Below are 14,923 nucleotides of genomic sequence, written 5' to 3'. Positions count from 1 at the left end.
AACGTAATCCGTCGATTTTGAAGTGGCAATTAACGTTACGGCACACGAGCGATGATTATGCAACGCATTTTAATTCAGTATAGACGTAGAGCGTCGTCATTTGTGAATCTCGCGTTCCTAAAATAGAATTTATATTTAGTACGTCGGTCGAATATGTTCAAACGACTAACCTTGGATGACTTTTATAAAATTGTGATAAAATATCGAACATCTTTCGGAATTACTTACCTCTGAAAGCATATATCAAACGTTGATTTAAGCTCTTGTTTCTTGATGGAATTATTTCGACAATTACGCAAAGTGTGATGACAAAAAACCTGTTGTTATTTTTATTTTTTATTTTTTTGCTTTTTTTTTTAGACCTTGAATTAAAAAAATTTTTTTATGCCAAATGGTACTATTTGGCATGAAAAAAAAAGTTTGAAATTCAAGGTCCAAAAATGGGCCACTTTTTCCGTCACGCTTTACGATACTTCCTATACTCGGAAGTTTCTCAGCCCGGAAGATCTGCAATTCATCGGTTCACGTAATCGTTTCTGTTTGCTTTGCAAAATTATATATGTCTCTTATGAAACACGTCGCAATAATAATAATAATTTACGTAGCAATTCAAGGAAAAATAAAAAAGTCTTCATTATAATTAAACTTCAAACGACATAACGATGTCGTGTTTGGCGGATGTAATTGATAATGCAACACAGTTTACGTTTGCGAAAAACTTCCGGCTTATATATAATTATTTTATCAACTTCTCGAGATTTTCTAATCATCAGACTTCTGTCTTGTTTTATTTTTTTTATTTTTTTTCTTTTCTTTTCCGTAAAAATTACGTGTTCTGCGTAAATATTAAAGTACGAAAGCATCGAGTAATTAGTAGTGACTAACGCGATAGTGTCCCGCACGTCTCTCGACGAGGCTGAAATATATTTTCCGCGATTGAATTAAACCAGAACGAAATCAAATAAAATTCTTCTCCGACTGTCGGGGGAGCGCACGTCGAACGTTGTTTCTTACAAACGTCTCGCGGGCACGCAATATCGCAACTTGAAACGAATATGGTATAATTGCGAGCGCCAACTTATCGATTCGGTGTTATATTTGTCTCGCAATCAAATGCAATCGCTATAAAGCTCCTTGATAACCCTGGGTGCTTTGTCCAGTGTTCTTTTTACGTCAAACTTAAACGGTAACTTCTTGGCGTTTTATTTAATATCAAAAAGGGAATTAATTTCCTGGACATTTCTTGAGTAACAGCGACACGTAACGGAATATACATATATTTCAAAATTATGCAATATAATATTTTATATAAATTAAAACTGCTTTGGAACTGCGATATTAGTTCGATAACGAGGAGACTTCGTTTTTCTCCGGGGCTATTAATTAATATTTCGCAGTTTTTTTTTTTTTATTAATTTTTTTAAGAGAGTTTTGGATATAAATTGGTATTAAAAATTGCATTTTAACTGCAATGTTGATTCGTTAATTGTACAGAATTGTTTCCCGTATTGTTTATTTCATTTTAGCGCGGGCCGTCGCGAGCCTTTATTGCGATCGATGCGGCGATTATAATCAAATCACCTTTGTGTACGCCGACATCACAGATATTCGCGGGATACTTTTAATTATTGTACGGAAAAAAAAAGATTGCTTTTAAACTCGTCGCTGTAATTAGTAATATCGCGACGGTTTAAAGGAAGCTTTTTTCGATTTTCAGAGTTAATCAGTTAATGGAAACGTGACTGCTTTCGAAAGAAATTTTCTGCGGACTCTCTGAAGGCGTTTTCACCTTCTCGGAGTAGAGTTTCCGTGGCTGTCGTAGTTTTTGCACGTGAAAATGCGCTTGAAAAAAAAGGAGAAAAATCTGAGAAATGCAAAAATTTATTTTTGAAGTTAATTTCTAGCTTTGTACAAAATTTTATCGTTTAATATGGTTTTATCAAAGCGCGCAGATTTATGCGAAACGATAAAACGTTCAAGTATACACGTTAACGGTGTTACATACGAGAAAAACAATAAGAGATACTTTTTATTTTTTTTTTTTTTTTAATAATATTACCGTCGCAGGGGCGCACGTGTTTTTTCCTCTCATTAGCGGTCATAATGATGGCAGTCGTCCAAATTGGTCGTTACTCGGTGCCGGCGTTTTAACCAGGAAAATTATACACCTGGCAGCAAGTGACTTAAACTCGATTGTCGATCGTAAAATTTTTCCGATAAGCGCGCTGGACCGGAAAAAAAAATATAATAACTTTAATAATTCCGCGATACTTTCTCGTCTCGTAATGAAAAAGAAAAAGGAAAGAAAAAAAAAAAGTATATTGTCATTTAAATTTTTTTTTTTTTACCAAACTATTTGTCAGGAAGTTCAAGATTGGACGTGCTAAAATTTTATTCCTTAAAGAACTTCGCGTGAGTATCGAGAACAAGGCGTAGAGATATTTCTTTAGAAGGTCGAAGTAACTCTTGATTGCACATACGGAGCCGAAAGTGTCGGAGCCTGTCAGCCTTGATTAGAATGTCGGGAGACTGCTCTTTGGCATTGATCCTAAAATCAACTTCTGATTTGTATTGCTTTCACGCGATACAACACCACTGTTACGCCGCTGTAATTTATATATGCTATCATCGATTTTGACATTCGACAGCTGCCAGAGCGAACATTTGTGGGTCTTGATTTAATTCGCGATAGCGCGGTGAATCATGAATTGATGGAACGAAAAAAAAAAAAGTCGATGATTCACATATTTTTGATGGACGAGGGGAGGGGGGGGACTTAAATGGAAAATTGGTCTGTCGCACGATGTTTATTGCTTTTAATATCGAGTTGTCAGAACATATGGCTGCAGATGTAAAAATCAGATATGAAAATGTTAGATACACAATCGATTACAATCGCTAGTTAAATTTAATTCTTTTCCCCGAAAACTGATATTGTTTTATCTTAATTATGATCGATTATCACTTATGATTTAAATTCATTTTTAGAACAATACGTTTTTCGTCACGTTGGAAGGTCGTTCGCGATACTCTGAATTCTTGGTACCGCCATGTTTTCTTACTGTTAAAAGATTTACGTGTGCCTCATGTATAAGTTCGTAAAAGCATATTTTCTTTTGAAGCGGCGGTTTGTACGTTCGCTCGTGAACGATAGGAAGTTAATTAGCATTTAATTTTAGCGTCGCATGTGTTAATTCGCCACTACCGCTACCGGAAACGGTACCTAGAGCACGCGTTTGCTTTTTTTTTTTTTTTTTATGCGACCCTTTCGTAGACTTCGTAACGGTCGATTTCCCTTCGCGTGTAGCTCGATTGAACACGTCGCAATGATCGTTTCTATATTATCGGGGTCACAAGTTCTCAAACAATTCAAGGCTTAATATTTTTTTATTTGAACCGTTTATGTTTTATTATTTTATAACGACCTTGATGTTATATCTTTCTTACTTAAAAGTGCAGGGAATTCTTTTAAATAATCGTATAAATAATATATAAAATTATTTACACGTAGTTTCTGTGTAAGAGAATAAAAAAAAATTAATAATATAATTATAATTCTTTTTAAAGAGAGAATTTAGTTTTTAATATTATTCATATTTTAAAGTTTTTAACGCAGTAGTATTAATCCTTTGTAAAATTTATTAAATATTTTTTATGATGTGTAAAACAATTATATTCGAATGCTGAGAGAGAATGATAAAACTGATTGTGTAACTTTTATAAATTTTGCTTAATACTAATCAATATTAATGAAAATAGATGCTTTATATTTATACGCTAGGCGAAGGTATCTTTTTGCAATGTATTATTAACATGATTTGTCGTGCATAAATAATATTACTTATAAGTTTACATGAGAATCGATGATTTCCGTTAAGAACGTCACGCGAGTTTATTCGATAGGCAGGTAAATGTACGCAGACAAACATGTACGTGCCGTACAGGTGTACAATGGTAAAGCTATAAGGTGCACACTCGCTCTGAAAGTATATTCCTCGTTGCGAGAAAAATACTTCGACGCGAAGAAACTTGAAGAGAATAAAGAAAAAAATTTCCGAACGTTAGATAACGCAGTTTTTCGATAGGAATTTCTCTCCACCGCATTTAGTAGTCGGTATAACAATTATCTACGCCTATTTAAATAAAAGTAATTATATCACAAATTCAATCTTGCACATTTGTCTAGATTTTTTTTTTTTTTTTTTTTTTTTTTAATAATTTAGCACTGTCAGAGAAATGACATTTTTATCCAGCTTACTGATATATTTATTATAATTTATTATTGCTGAAATTGTCTTTGAGAAATTGCCGGAGTACCTATTCGAGTCGAAAATCATGTCGAAACTTTCTGCGCGTTATTGGACTTCATCGATTCCTTGTTCGGAGACCAACTCGCAGACTCATGAAATTATTTCCAATTGCGATCGACTTTTTCCTCGATCAAATAGGGGTCACTTTGCAAATATACGATTCCATCGCATGAGTGTACATACTTATCAATTTATGAGCGGATATCTACGAGGGCCATGCACGTTTATTTCTGTTCCTTGAGCGAGAAGTTCGGAAGCGAGAGCTTTATTGTGTATCGCGTTAAAAAGAAAAAATTTTCTCAAAAGACACACATCGCGCGTTCTCGAGAATTTACGATGTAATTTCTTGGATTACGGATATCAGACGGTATCAGTTGTAATATCGGCAAAATAAAACGCCTGAGATCGCTCGTGAGATAAGAACCGATAGCGGTCTGGTTTTCTCGCTATCAGTTAATTTCGAACGTGCATTATCTCGGATTACTCATACCTCTTTCTCTCTTTAAAAAAAAAAAAAAAAGAAAAGAACCCAGCAATAAATCAATTAAATACAAAAATTAATTACAACCAAGAAAAATTCGCGAATGATTCCACGAAAGGCTGCGGTTAAAAAAATCGATTTTGAAACGGTAGAAGAATGATTAATTAATTAATAAAAAATATTATTGATATGACAATTTCGAAAGACCTTCGCGCAAGCGAGATCGCACGGGTTTACTCGACATATGTGTCGAGCCTACGTGTTAGCGTCATTAGGCGATTGTTGTAACGTGTTAAACGTGGCGATTGCGTCTTCGACCGGCATCATCGCCACCGGCGAGTTTCCCGATCGGTCTCGATTATTTCATGAAATAATAAGCTCGCCTTGGCACGCGCGCGTTCCTCGGACGTAGCGAATTATGCGAGATGATGGCAGCCACGAACGACGCAGAGTTCACGGCCAATCTTCGATCTCCCCCCGGCCTCTAATGAGTCTCAAATCCTTGTGCCTCTCGGGAATCTTCTCCTGCGGCTTCTCCGCGCGCGAGGTGTGCATCACCAAGAATAAACCGTGCTTATTATTAGCTTACATCACCGGTCGCTACGCGAATCGTTCCACCTTCGCACGTCGCACTTGCCATTTTTTTTCTTTTTCTTTTTTTTTTTCTCTCTCTCTTCTCTTCTTTCTGAAACGCGCCTTGCAGCTGACAAGCGCAAACAAGGCCTGCAAGCTCGCGACGTCTGTACAAACAATTAGCTGCCACTATGTCGCAAGCACATCGCGAAGTACGACGTGAGTCCGCCGCTTCTTTTGTAGAGAAAAATCGATTCGGGTTTACAGGAATTTTCATCGGCGAGAAAATTTATTTTACAAAAAACTCACACGAAAAATTTTTGAAACATTTATTCAAATTTATCTTTGATGTTGAAGGAAATAAAAAAAAAAAAAAAAAGATTGATGAAAGAGAAGAGTTTTTAAAGACAAAAAATTGTATGCAAATTATATATTGCCTTTTTTTTTTTTTAATTTAACGTTTGATAGCGACAGCCAATCAATCGAGTAGTTAATTAATAATTAGGTAACGCTGGAATCAGAACGCGCGATCGAGACGACGAGTTCTCTGCATATACGGATACTGCGTTTCGCATCCGAGCGAATCGGGACGACAGTTTTATTAGCTCCGTTTGCTTGACGCAATGTCACACATACCGCCGCGTTAGATCTCATTAATGCAGCGACGTTTTCTCGCCGCGGAATATCGGTTTAGAATTCGACGCACCGAGGAAAGGGACGAGGGCGGGGATAAAATTGAGAAACTCAAGAACTGAATTCCCGATGCGTTGCCGCGGCTCGTTTACTGTTACATGCATTATTCCACGGAACGGTTTTCCTCGGAGGTGCACTTCGTTCGCCTTACATCGAGATACGAAATAGAGAATAATGCGGCACGTAAAGCGAATCGCGATACGATCCGCGACACCAGTCACGAGTTCGAATACTGCTACTCGCCCGCTTTATGCGGCTGGCTTTATTTTTACAGCCGTCTGTTAATTAATGAGAATATCCGAGGACACCTGTCCCCGAGTTTTCGACGGTAGGCTCGAGAATTCCTCGCGCGATCCCCGGTTAATAGTTTTACTACCGTGAAAACGAGCCGCTATTTATCTTGAAACGTATCCCGATACCGTTCGACGTCCGGTATAACGGAGATCGTAACAGATTCCGCGACAGCGCGGTCAACAGGGACAATCGATGCGCTTCTTTCCGTTGTTTGTCGCGATTCCTGCCTTAAAGAAGGAATTCCTCGAGTATCAGCGACTCGTTAGTGGAACAGAAAAGAAAAAAAAAAAATGCGGCGGTTTAGCGGGACACTACAGAGTCGATAAAAATCATTTTATGCAACGCGTAACTTATCTGATTTTTTTTATATTTATTTTTTATATTTTTTTTATTATTGGAATTAAATTGAATTTTTTTTTTTTGGTCAGCAAGAGTCGTTATTTCTAAGTATTCCGCTGTTATTCCGTTCCCGTTATTACGTGGTCGCATCATTCATGAAACACGACGGCGACATCGTGAATGTTACTACTACGATTACCGTAAATGTTTAAAATGGGATATTTCGGTATCCGCGCTTCTGAACTTTAACGTACGCTGCATATCAACGTCGTATAAATTCTTCGTAAATGGTATTCTCGGCGATTCACGTGCAAGGTGAACCAAATATAGCTAGTCGACTTGATGTTGAAGAATGGTCGATCGATTTGTCTATGGGCCGATTAGAGCGTTTTATTCGGGCTAACTAGGGCTTTATATCATGTACATTGAAAGGCGGATATGGCATTTTCTGCGGCGAGCAGCGACGACTGCTGGCGTACGTGACTTCTCTCTCTCTCGGCCGCCGAATACGGATAGGTGTAGTAGGCCACGTTTCCCCTCAGTCATTATTATAATTTAATTTTTATTCGAGAAATAATTAATTCTCGCGTAGCAATTCAGTTTCTGAATTACCGGTTATTATTTTAGCCCGTAACAATTTTTTTATTATTTTCTTGCAAACAGCTAGAATCTCCTCTAGGTACTAAAAGTGTACCTCGTTACTGCAATTAACGTAAATCGTGTACGCACAGTGTTCATCTCTCGAGATGAGAGGACTCGTTGTCCCGTTTACACACATGCCGCGTTGCAAAACCGCAAGCGACATGCGATCTCGACAGCCTTGAAACAGCCTTGCCCACGGCTAATGCAACTATTGCAGTCACATTCGTGTTTCTCCAGACCCATACCGAGGGTGAGAGTAAGGTGGGTGAGGAGAACGTGCTCGATATGGCGAAACCCGCTTTGATATTCGCTGCTCGCATCTTATGGGCGCGATCTCGGCGCGAATCCTTAATTAATCGACTTGGATCGTTCTTTATTTCTCGGTTGTTTTTCAACAAGAAACTCCGCTTCGGCGAGAAGCGTTGACTAACGGCGTAAATTAATTCAGCGCGAATACGCCCTCGTAATTATGCCTATTATCGGCTCGCTCGTTTTGCATCCGAAATCAGTGATCGTTACGTAAGCGTCGAATATACGCCCCATTGACTTGTCGCGTGTTTCGCTCTCGCGTACGAATCTGATCGTACAAAGGTCAGGCTGAAATGAGGCCTACAGTGAGCTTAACAGGGCTTTATGGATAACGTCTAATCGCAATGTGGATTGAGTGCGGCGAACTTCCGAGTTCGTTATCTGGAGAATTAACTCGGTCTCGCGGGTCTACTATTCTATGTAAGGGTCACGACTTTGTAAAAGTCGCATCGTAACTTGTCTTGAATTTCACTTCGTGAATTTTGAATGTATTCTTGCAGCTGCACTTTTTAAATGGTCCCCGTTTCCATTAGGCTGCGTTTCATTTTTCGGTGGCAGTTAAACTGCAGTTGTTCCAGCATTGATTTTACAAAATATAAAAAATCTCGGAATAATCGAACGCTAGAAAATTATTATTATTATTAACAAATAAAATTAGCGGCACAGTCTCCGAGGAGTCGAACGTCTGAAATTGGCCTCGGGTTCTTGGCTCGCCGTCTCGTTGGGAGTTTCGCAGCGTGATATTAGGATTTGAGACCAACTAATGGAATGTTCTTGCGCCAATATTGCCGATTTTAAAGCACGCACAGCATGCAGTCGGCGGTATATTCGCCTTTTTAGAGTCGCGTCTGCATTACGCCAAGCGCTGACGTATTTGGAACGACTCGTTCAAACCGGCAGGACCACACTGCAGTGGTGATCTCTCATTCGATATAGCTGATTTTGTCCCCGATCTCATTTTTCCCCAAACTCTTCCCGGATTCTCTCGTCGAATAATAGATTCCGACAGAGCCGTACGTTACATGCTTTTACCGTGGAGGACAATCTGGGGCGAGAGCCAAGAAAAACGGCCAATTAGTTTGGTTTTCTATATAATTCCCTTCATCGTCGCTAATTACAAATCAGTCTCGTCGTACAAATTCTTCTCGTCGATGGAAATTCCTTCTCGTTTTAACGCTACGTGACCGAATAATCGATTTCGTCAAAGCGCGTTTCATACATCTCATCCAGTTCCTATCGCGTTAACAATTTTTGTCGCGTATATTAAATACACCGGTTACAAACACCGCGCCGAGATTCGCGGCATCGTGTAAAAACGCGTTAAACGTCTGCGAACAAAATATTCTAATAGGTTAATAGAAATCAGCGAACGTAATAGGGTGACCGACCTGTTGACACTCGACTACGACACCGAGCGTATCGCGCGGTTGCCTTAGGTAGAATCAACGATCAAATTACACAACAGAGAGGCTGTATTAAATGCTCGGCTCGCAGGTTGGATCATTCATTTCGATGCTCGCGATTGCTCCTCCGGCTGCTGAACGAAAATTCAGTGGCGCGTGAAGCCGGAGATAATTAAATGTCGCGCGATAACGCCGCCTCTTGATGATTGCGCAAATAATCTCGTTTTTTTTTTTTTTTTTCTCTCTTTCTCTTTTGGTGTTAATTAATGTGCGTTATTCAGCGTACATTATTCGCCGACTCTTTTAGCACGTCGTTGAGACCTCGATGCATTTATTCTAGGACACGCTCGCGAGCAGGTGCTACCGATTGCCATTTTTCGCCAACGTCGTTCTAATAATCCGCTCGATAAGCTTTGCGGAGATGAATTTTCATTTTACACCCGCGGTGAGGAAAAGCGGAAGGGGCTCGGGGAAACAATTTTACGGACATCGAACCGGAGGCGATCTCACAATGCGAATAAAGCGGGACGCATTTCCACGGTTCCTCGCGGTAAAACTATTGGTCGCCATTCAGAATTCGTTTCATTAGACAGTATTTTCCGACGCTTGCTAACGCGAGCTTTGCAACGGCAGGACGCTGCCAGTTCCCTGTATATCGTATTTTCGTTGTGAGTGCCGGAATTCAATGGGAAGCTGCCGCGGAATCTCGCCGGTTACAGCTTTACTCTCGCCTACGATGTCGGTCGCATTTACGTCACGTCTCCTGCATGTTCGAGCTAAAGAAAAAAAAAAAAAACCATTCAGATTCATTACGAACGCCTCATTCGTTCTCGTTTGCGTTTCCGAACCGCTCCTCGATCGATAGTACGAAGATTGAATGAATCGTTGATACGAAAGCTCGTCCGACGAAAGGAGCGAGGTTTCTGAAAATGTATTACTATCTTTTTGTTATATGTATATATATATTTTAGTTTCTGTTACACTTTTTTTTTTTTTTTTTTTGCATGAACTCGTCGATTATTTAGGATTTTAATCAAGCGCTCTGTTCGCATTTATTGCGTTCACATTCGGCGGCTTGTGTCCGAGTAAGATTGATAAATCCGCGGGTCCACTATCGTTGTCACGCGGTCAAGTAACGCTTGGTTGAATCTCTGATAATGAAAACGAAATTATGGACAAAGAGAGATCTCGCAGACGCGAAGTGTTCTCTCGAGTAGTCCCGCCGGCTCCTCTTTTCATTCGCGGGGACAATGCACCCACGGCGAGGCGCAACGAGATGAAATGAAGCTCGTCACGTCGCAGGCCGCTGGATATTCTCATATTTTGTAATCCAACGTTTCGATAAGTCGTCACGTTCGTGCCTCAAAGAGGCTACCGAGGTGCGCCTCTTTCCTCTTTGATACTCATTTGATCTCGCTGCAAACGACGTTGCATAAGAGAGCACGACGGGCTTCATTCAGATGCAGATTGTGACTCGGTCGCCGTTGGGCCACGAGATGATAGGAAGTCGTGGCATCGCACGTAGTCGTGTCGGTATTAGCGAACGAATGGCCGCTATTCAGTACATTTCAGAAGAAAGATAACATATCGAAATGCAAATCGTGTGCGAAGGAGAGACACCGTCGAACTCTGTACGACATTAATAAACCGCTATCCCATAAATGAGAGCAACACGAACAGCTTGCGAGACTTCCGCTGCACGTGGATTTAACAAACTTCGCAGCGGGAAAATTTATTTGCGATAATTCTTGATTGGATCGGCAGTTCTTTTTTTTTTCTCTCCTCTTTTTTTTTTCGGAGCACACGTGCTCCGTGAAACGCCGTATTGCTGCGATAAAAATCAGCGCAAACGAGATTATACTCTACGCGAGACACGCGCATCGATAAGTCAACAACTCTAGGCAGCTAGATAAATTCCGTTCGGATTTTCCACGTGAGCGATAAAAGTTGCATGGAATAAATTTTTAGTCGAATTCTCCAGACTCTCGGGTGGAGTATATCGCGAAACAGATTTTTCCGCGCCCAGCCAGATTTCATCATCGGCCGAGGAACAAAAAGCGGAGATCTCCCGCGAGCTCGCCTTCCCCGTTCGCGTTCTCCGCGTTCTCACGTCTCTTATCAATGGAGCAACGATATCGTACGTGTGCGATATATCGTATCGCTATTATCCCGTAATGAGGTTTGATGCCGCGCGAGACCGGTTCTTTTAACCCACTGTTCTAATTCAGGCACGGCTTTTATTATTATCCTCCTTATACGTTGCCATTTATATTTCTATATTTTTCTAGGCATCTTATTGATTACTGCGCTACGAGAAAGTAGAATAATTTAGCAAATTAATTTGCTGGCTTAAAATTATTTTTAATTATATAATTGTACTCGGGGTCAAATATATTTTGCGATATTTATCTCGCATTTGTTTTAAATAATTTTTACCGAGTGTATGTATATGGATTCGTGTCGCAGAGCGCTCGCAATCGATGATCGCGATCGCGTGCGGCAAGCAATGCGTTTCTATGAACGGCGTAACTTCTTATCAATCGTTATCAAAGTACGTCATCGCGTTGGCGTGTCGTCTGTCATTCTTTTCTTTTATTACATGCTTCAGGTCGACTTATTTGACTGGCGTCGCAAAGAAAAAAAAAAAAAAGATTCGTCCTTTTCCTCTATTTAAAATTTTTTTTTTTTTTTTTTTTTTAAATCGTTTGCTTAACACCTTGACTGATTTATATTTCACGTTTCGCGAGATTCACGAAGTAGACGACTTTCGACGGGTTTCTTTTTAGTAGAAATAACCGACATTTAATATTAGACTTGATTGCAATCGGTAAAAGTAGACTTAGAGTCAATAGCCTCTAGCTTGCTAAAGAATTTCATCTTTTAGGCAAACACACGCTCGTCTTTATCTTTCGAATAAAGACGCATAAATAGCTACCTGCAAGGTAAAGCTTATCAATAAGCTGGAACAACTGTTAATTATTTCGAACTACGTAGGTATCTGTTTCTCTTATAATGTACGCGAAGTTCTCTGGTATCACTTATCCGTTACCATTTTATTTCTAAAACATTCGCCCATGTTCTCTGACATTCTTTCGAATATATGTATTTTACTTTTCTCGTAAAATACGCTCCTCTTATCTGAGCTCGTAATGCAAATGTGTTTTGGCAAATGCTTTCGTTGCGAAAACGGGAAAATGTCCAGAGACAGCGTGGCATCACCTGCTCTGAAAATCGCGATACTGCGAAGCAAAGGCGCGCTAGATATCATCCACGTGCGCGCGCTCATAAACGCTCGATTGACGTCACTCAAGGAGATATTTTTAGCCTTCTATTATAGCGACTGCTTAAAAAAAAAAAAAGAAATAAATAAAAGCGGAAAAAAATATAAATAATTTGTCCATCTCGGAATGCGTGTATTTTGCACCTCGCGATCGTGGACGCGTTTTTTGCCCGGTTTCCTTTCTTTTCCCTTTATCGCCACCGTCGACATTCTGGCACCCCGATAAGAAGGGTTGGCGATGATATTTACGATAAGACGGTGGAATTACGTGGGCGCCTTGCGGTAGTAGGCGCGCCGTGCACGGGATTTATTTTAAACCCGTGTCATCACGCATTATTCGGTACGCCATGAGTCAATATCAGCCTCCGCCTTGATCGCTCTTCACGCTCGCTTGTTCGAGATGAATTAAGTAAGGAGCGAAGGTGGTGTATCGAGTAAAAAAAAGAAAAAAAAAAAAATGAGGGAAAAATAAAGGAGAAAGAAAGTAGCAGGGATGATCGCGTCAAGGGTTCGAGTAATAAATATCACGTGTACCGCGATAAATCGTGATCATCCCTCGTTCCAATCTCGCTCACTACGTCATCGAGTGCGTAATTAACTGCGTCACGTCTGTTACGTCACGGGCGTGTGCTAACATAAACTATATTTTATTCGCGAGCGAAGTCGAGATCGATAACGATAACGTATCGCGTTGGGCGGCGTATTGAATCTACACCCGCGGTTTGATATTTAATCGACGAGACTCGGAACGTGGTGGCGCGTCCGTGGGACTTCCTCGCCGTCGGAATTGCCGAACGTGTCGTCCCCCGCTGCGGATCTCGATGCGTCGGCGCCGGAAATGTTCCCGCCGGAAGCGAGATAGATCGGGCGCGTTAATCGGCACGCGATTTCATTAACGAGATACGAGCGACCAATGTCGGTCAAGGGCCCCGATGTGGGAGGACGCCTGTGTCGTTTTGGGTCACGAATTCATTCCCAGCGGAGCTGAAACGCTGATTCCGCGCGGCATTATGCATACGCGCCAATTTGCCTTCATTTGCATCAAACGAGAAACGGCGTGCCTTCCCGGTAAGTTCTGGGTCTCCCTCCTCGCGCTCCTTTGCACGCATATCGGCCGCAAAATGCTTGAAAAATCCGCTCGGAATTTCCTCCGGGAAATGCGAAATGTTATAAAAAATGAGCGCACAACGATGTTCAGAGAATTCGTTTTTGAGCTTTTAAAACGTTACTTTGCATTTTTCTGCAGTCTCCTATTAAAAAAAAATTTCTTTTTATCTTTGCAGGGAGGAAGTGCAGGAGCACACAGTGAGATGGAATGCGAAGTTCGAGTTTTTATGTAAAATGAGCGCGAACGCGTCCACGGGCGTTCTCGATCCATGCATTTTAAGGATATCTGTGAGAAAGGTGAGAGCAAACTTACTTTCCTTATTTCGAGGCGCGAACTATCGCCAGGCTGGGAACGGAACGAAAGGAAGACTAAGAGATTCTTCTCAACTCTTGTTTTCACGGACGTTTTACTCTTCAGTTATATTCCCATGCACGTTAAACGAGAATCGGCTGTGAATAACGCCTTAATTTAGTTTTATTTAAAGCTCCCTACTTCGAAAAGTAGATATGGAAATGTAGTTGCTGCATTTCTTTTTAAGATTCAAAACGGTTTCACGTAAAGAAAGGAATAGTAAAACAAGAGAAGTTATGCTTTCTTCGTCGTGATTTATTTGCGAATTTTATTTAAATAAAAGTTCCTTTTGCGTGGCAGGAGTTGAAAGGAGGCAGGTCCTTCCAGAAACTGGGTTTCACCGATTTAAATCTGGCGGAGTTTGCGGGAGCTGGCCTCTGCCGAAGAAGGTGTCTCTTGGAGGGCTACGATGCGCGACATCGTCAGGATAATTCTATGCTGCGCGTTGCTATAAAAATGAATATGCTCTCCGGAGATATTTTATTTAAAGTGTAAGCTATTCTATTTATCTATCTGATGATACTGTGTGCGTAATTTTTTTTTTCTCTTGTTTTTATTAATAAACTATATTAAATATAGTTCACTTAATTATAAGTAATATATTAAGTCGCCAAGCTGACAGAGTACTAGAGTACAATCGTTATGTTTTAATTTCTTATTTCTACTGTACAGCAATTATCTGTATTTAATTAGAAGATTGTCCCTGAAATCCTTTTGATTAACGGATTAATCGATTATTGCCTCAGCCCTTCGCCGTCGCTGAAACAGACACAGCTGGCGGTGCCTGGGGTGCAAGGTGTACCTGGCGTTACCGGCGACGAGGTGACGGCATCCGAGAGATGTACTAATCGAGAGGACTACGTATCTACCGGTTCACTGGCAGGAAGTATAGCAAGCGCCAGCAGTGGTTTCGGCAGTCTTCCCAAAAAGAGGCCAGCACTCTTTACTTCCGGTAATTCGCCTGTGTTTTTTTTTTATTTTATTAATTTTTTTATTTTGTCTTTAACACGCGTAATTTATAAAAAAAAAGAAAAGAATCTTACGTCTGTAAAGCTGGCCCTCCGTTTTGCGAAATTCAAGAAAAAAAAAAAATTAAAGTTTTGATCATTTTTCAGTAAATCAAAAATTTTTTTAGACTTT

The 14,923-nt window shown here is 40.4% G+C and overlaps 1 protein-coding gene across 3 annotated transcripts in view; it reads left to right on the top strand.

Moving 5' to 3' along the window:
• LOC139109223 (early estrogen-induced gene 1 protein) overlaps positions 1-14,923 on the top strand; it is a 44,797-nt gene that overhangs the window by 21,044 nt on the left and 8,830 nt on the right. For all 3 annotated transcript variants that reach the window (XM_070668114.1, XM_070668113.1, XM_070668112.1), the window contains exons 3-5: positions 13,608-13,728; positions 14,084-14,274; positions 14,530-14,735. In XM_070668114.1, coding sequence (XP_070524215.1) covers positions 13,608-13,728; positions 14,084-14,274; positions 14,530-14,735 — 518 coding nt within the window. The remainder of the gene's footprint in view (positions 1-13,607; positions 13,729-14,083; positions 14,275-14,529; positions 14,736-14,923) is intronic.

The sequence above is a fragment of the Cardiocondyla obscurior genome, linkage group LG17 (assembly GCF_019399895.1).
Source record: "Cardiocondyla obscurior isolate alpha-2009 linkage group LG17, Cobs3.1, whole genome shotgun sequence".
In the NCBI taxonomy this organism is placed as follows: Eukaryota; Metazoa; Arthropoda; class Insecta; order Hymenoptera; family Formicidae; genus Cardiocondyla; species Cardiocondyla obscurior.
Note: the sequence above shows the minus strand (reverse complement) of the source record. Positions and strands in the feature narration are given on the sequence as shown.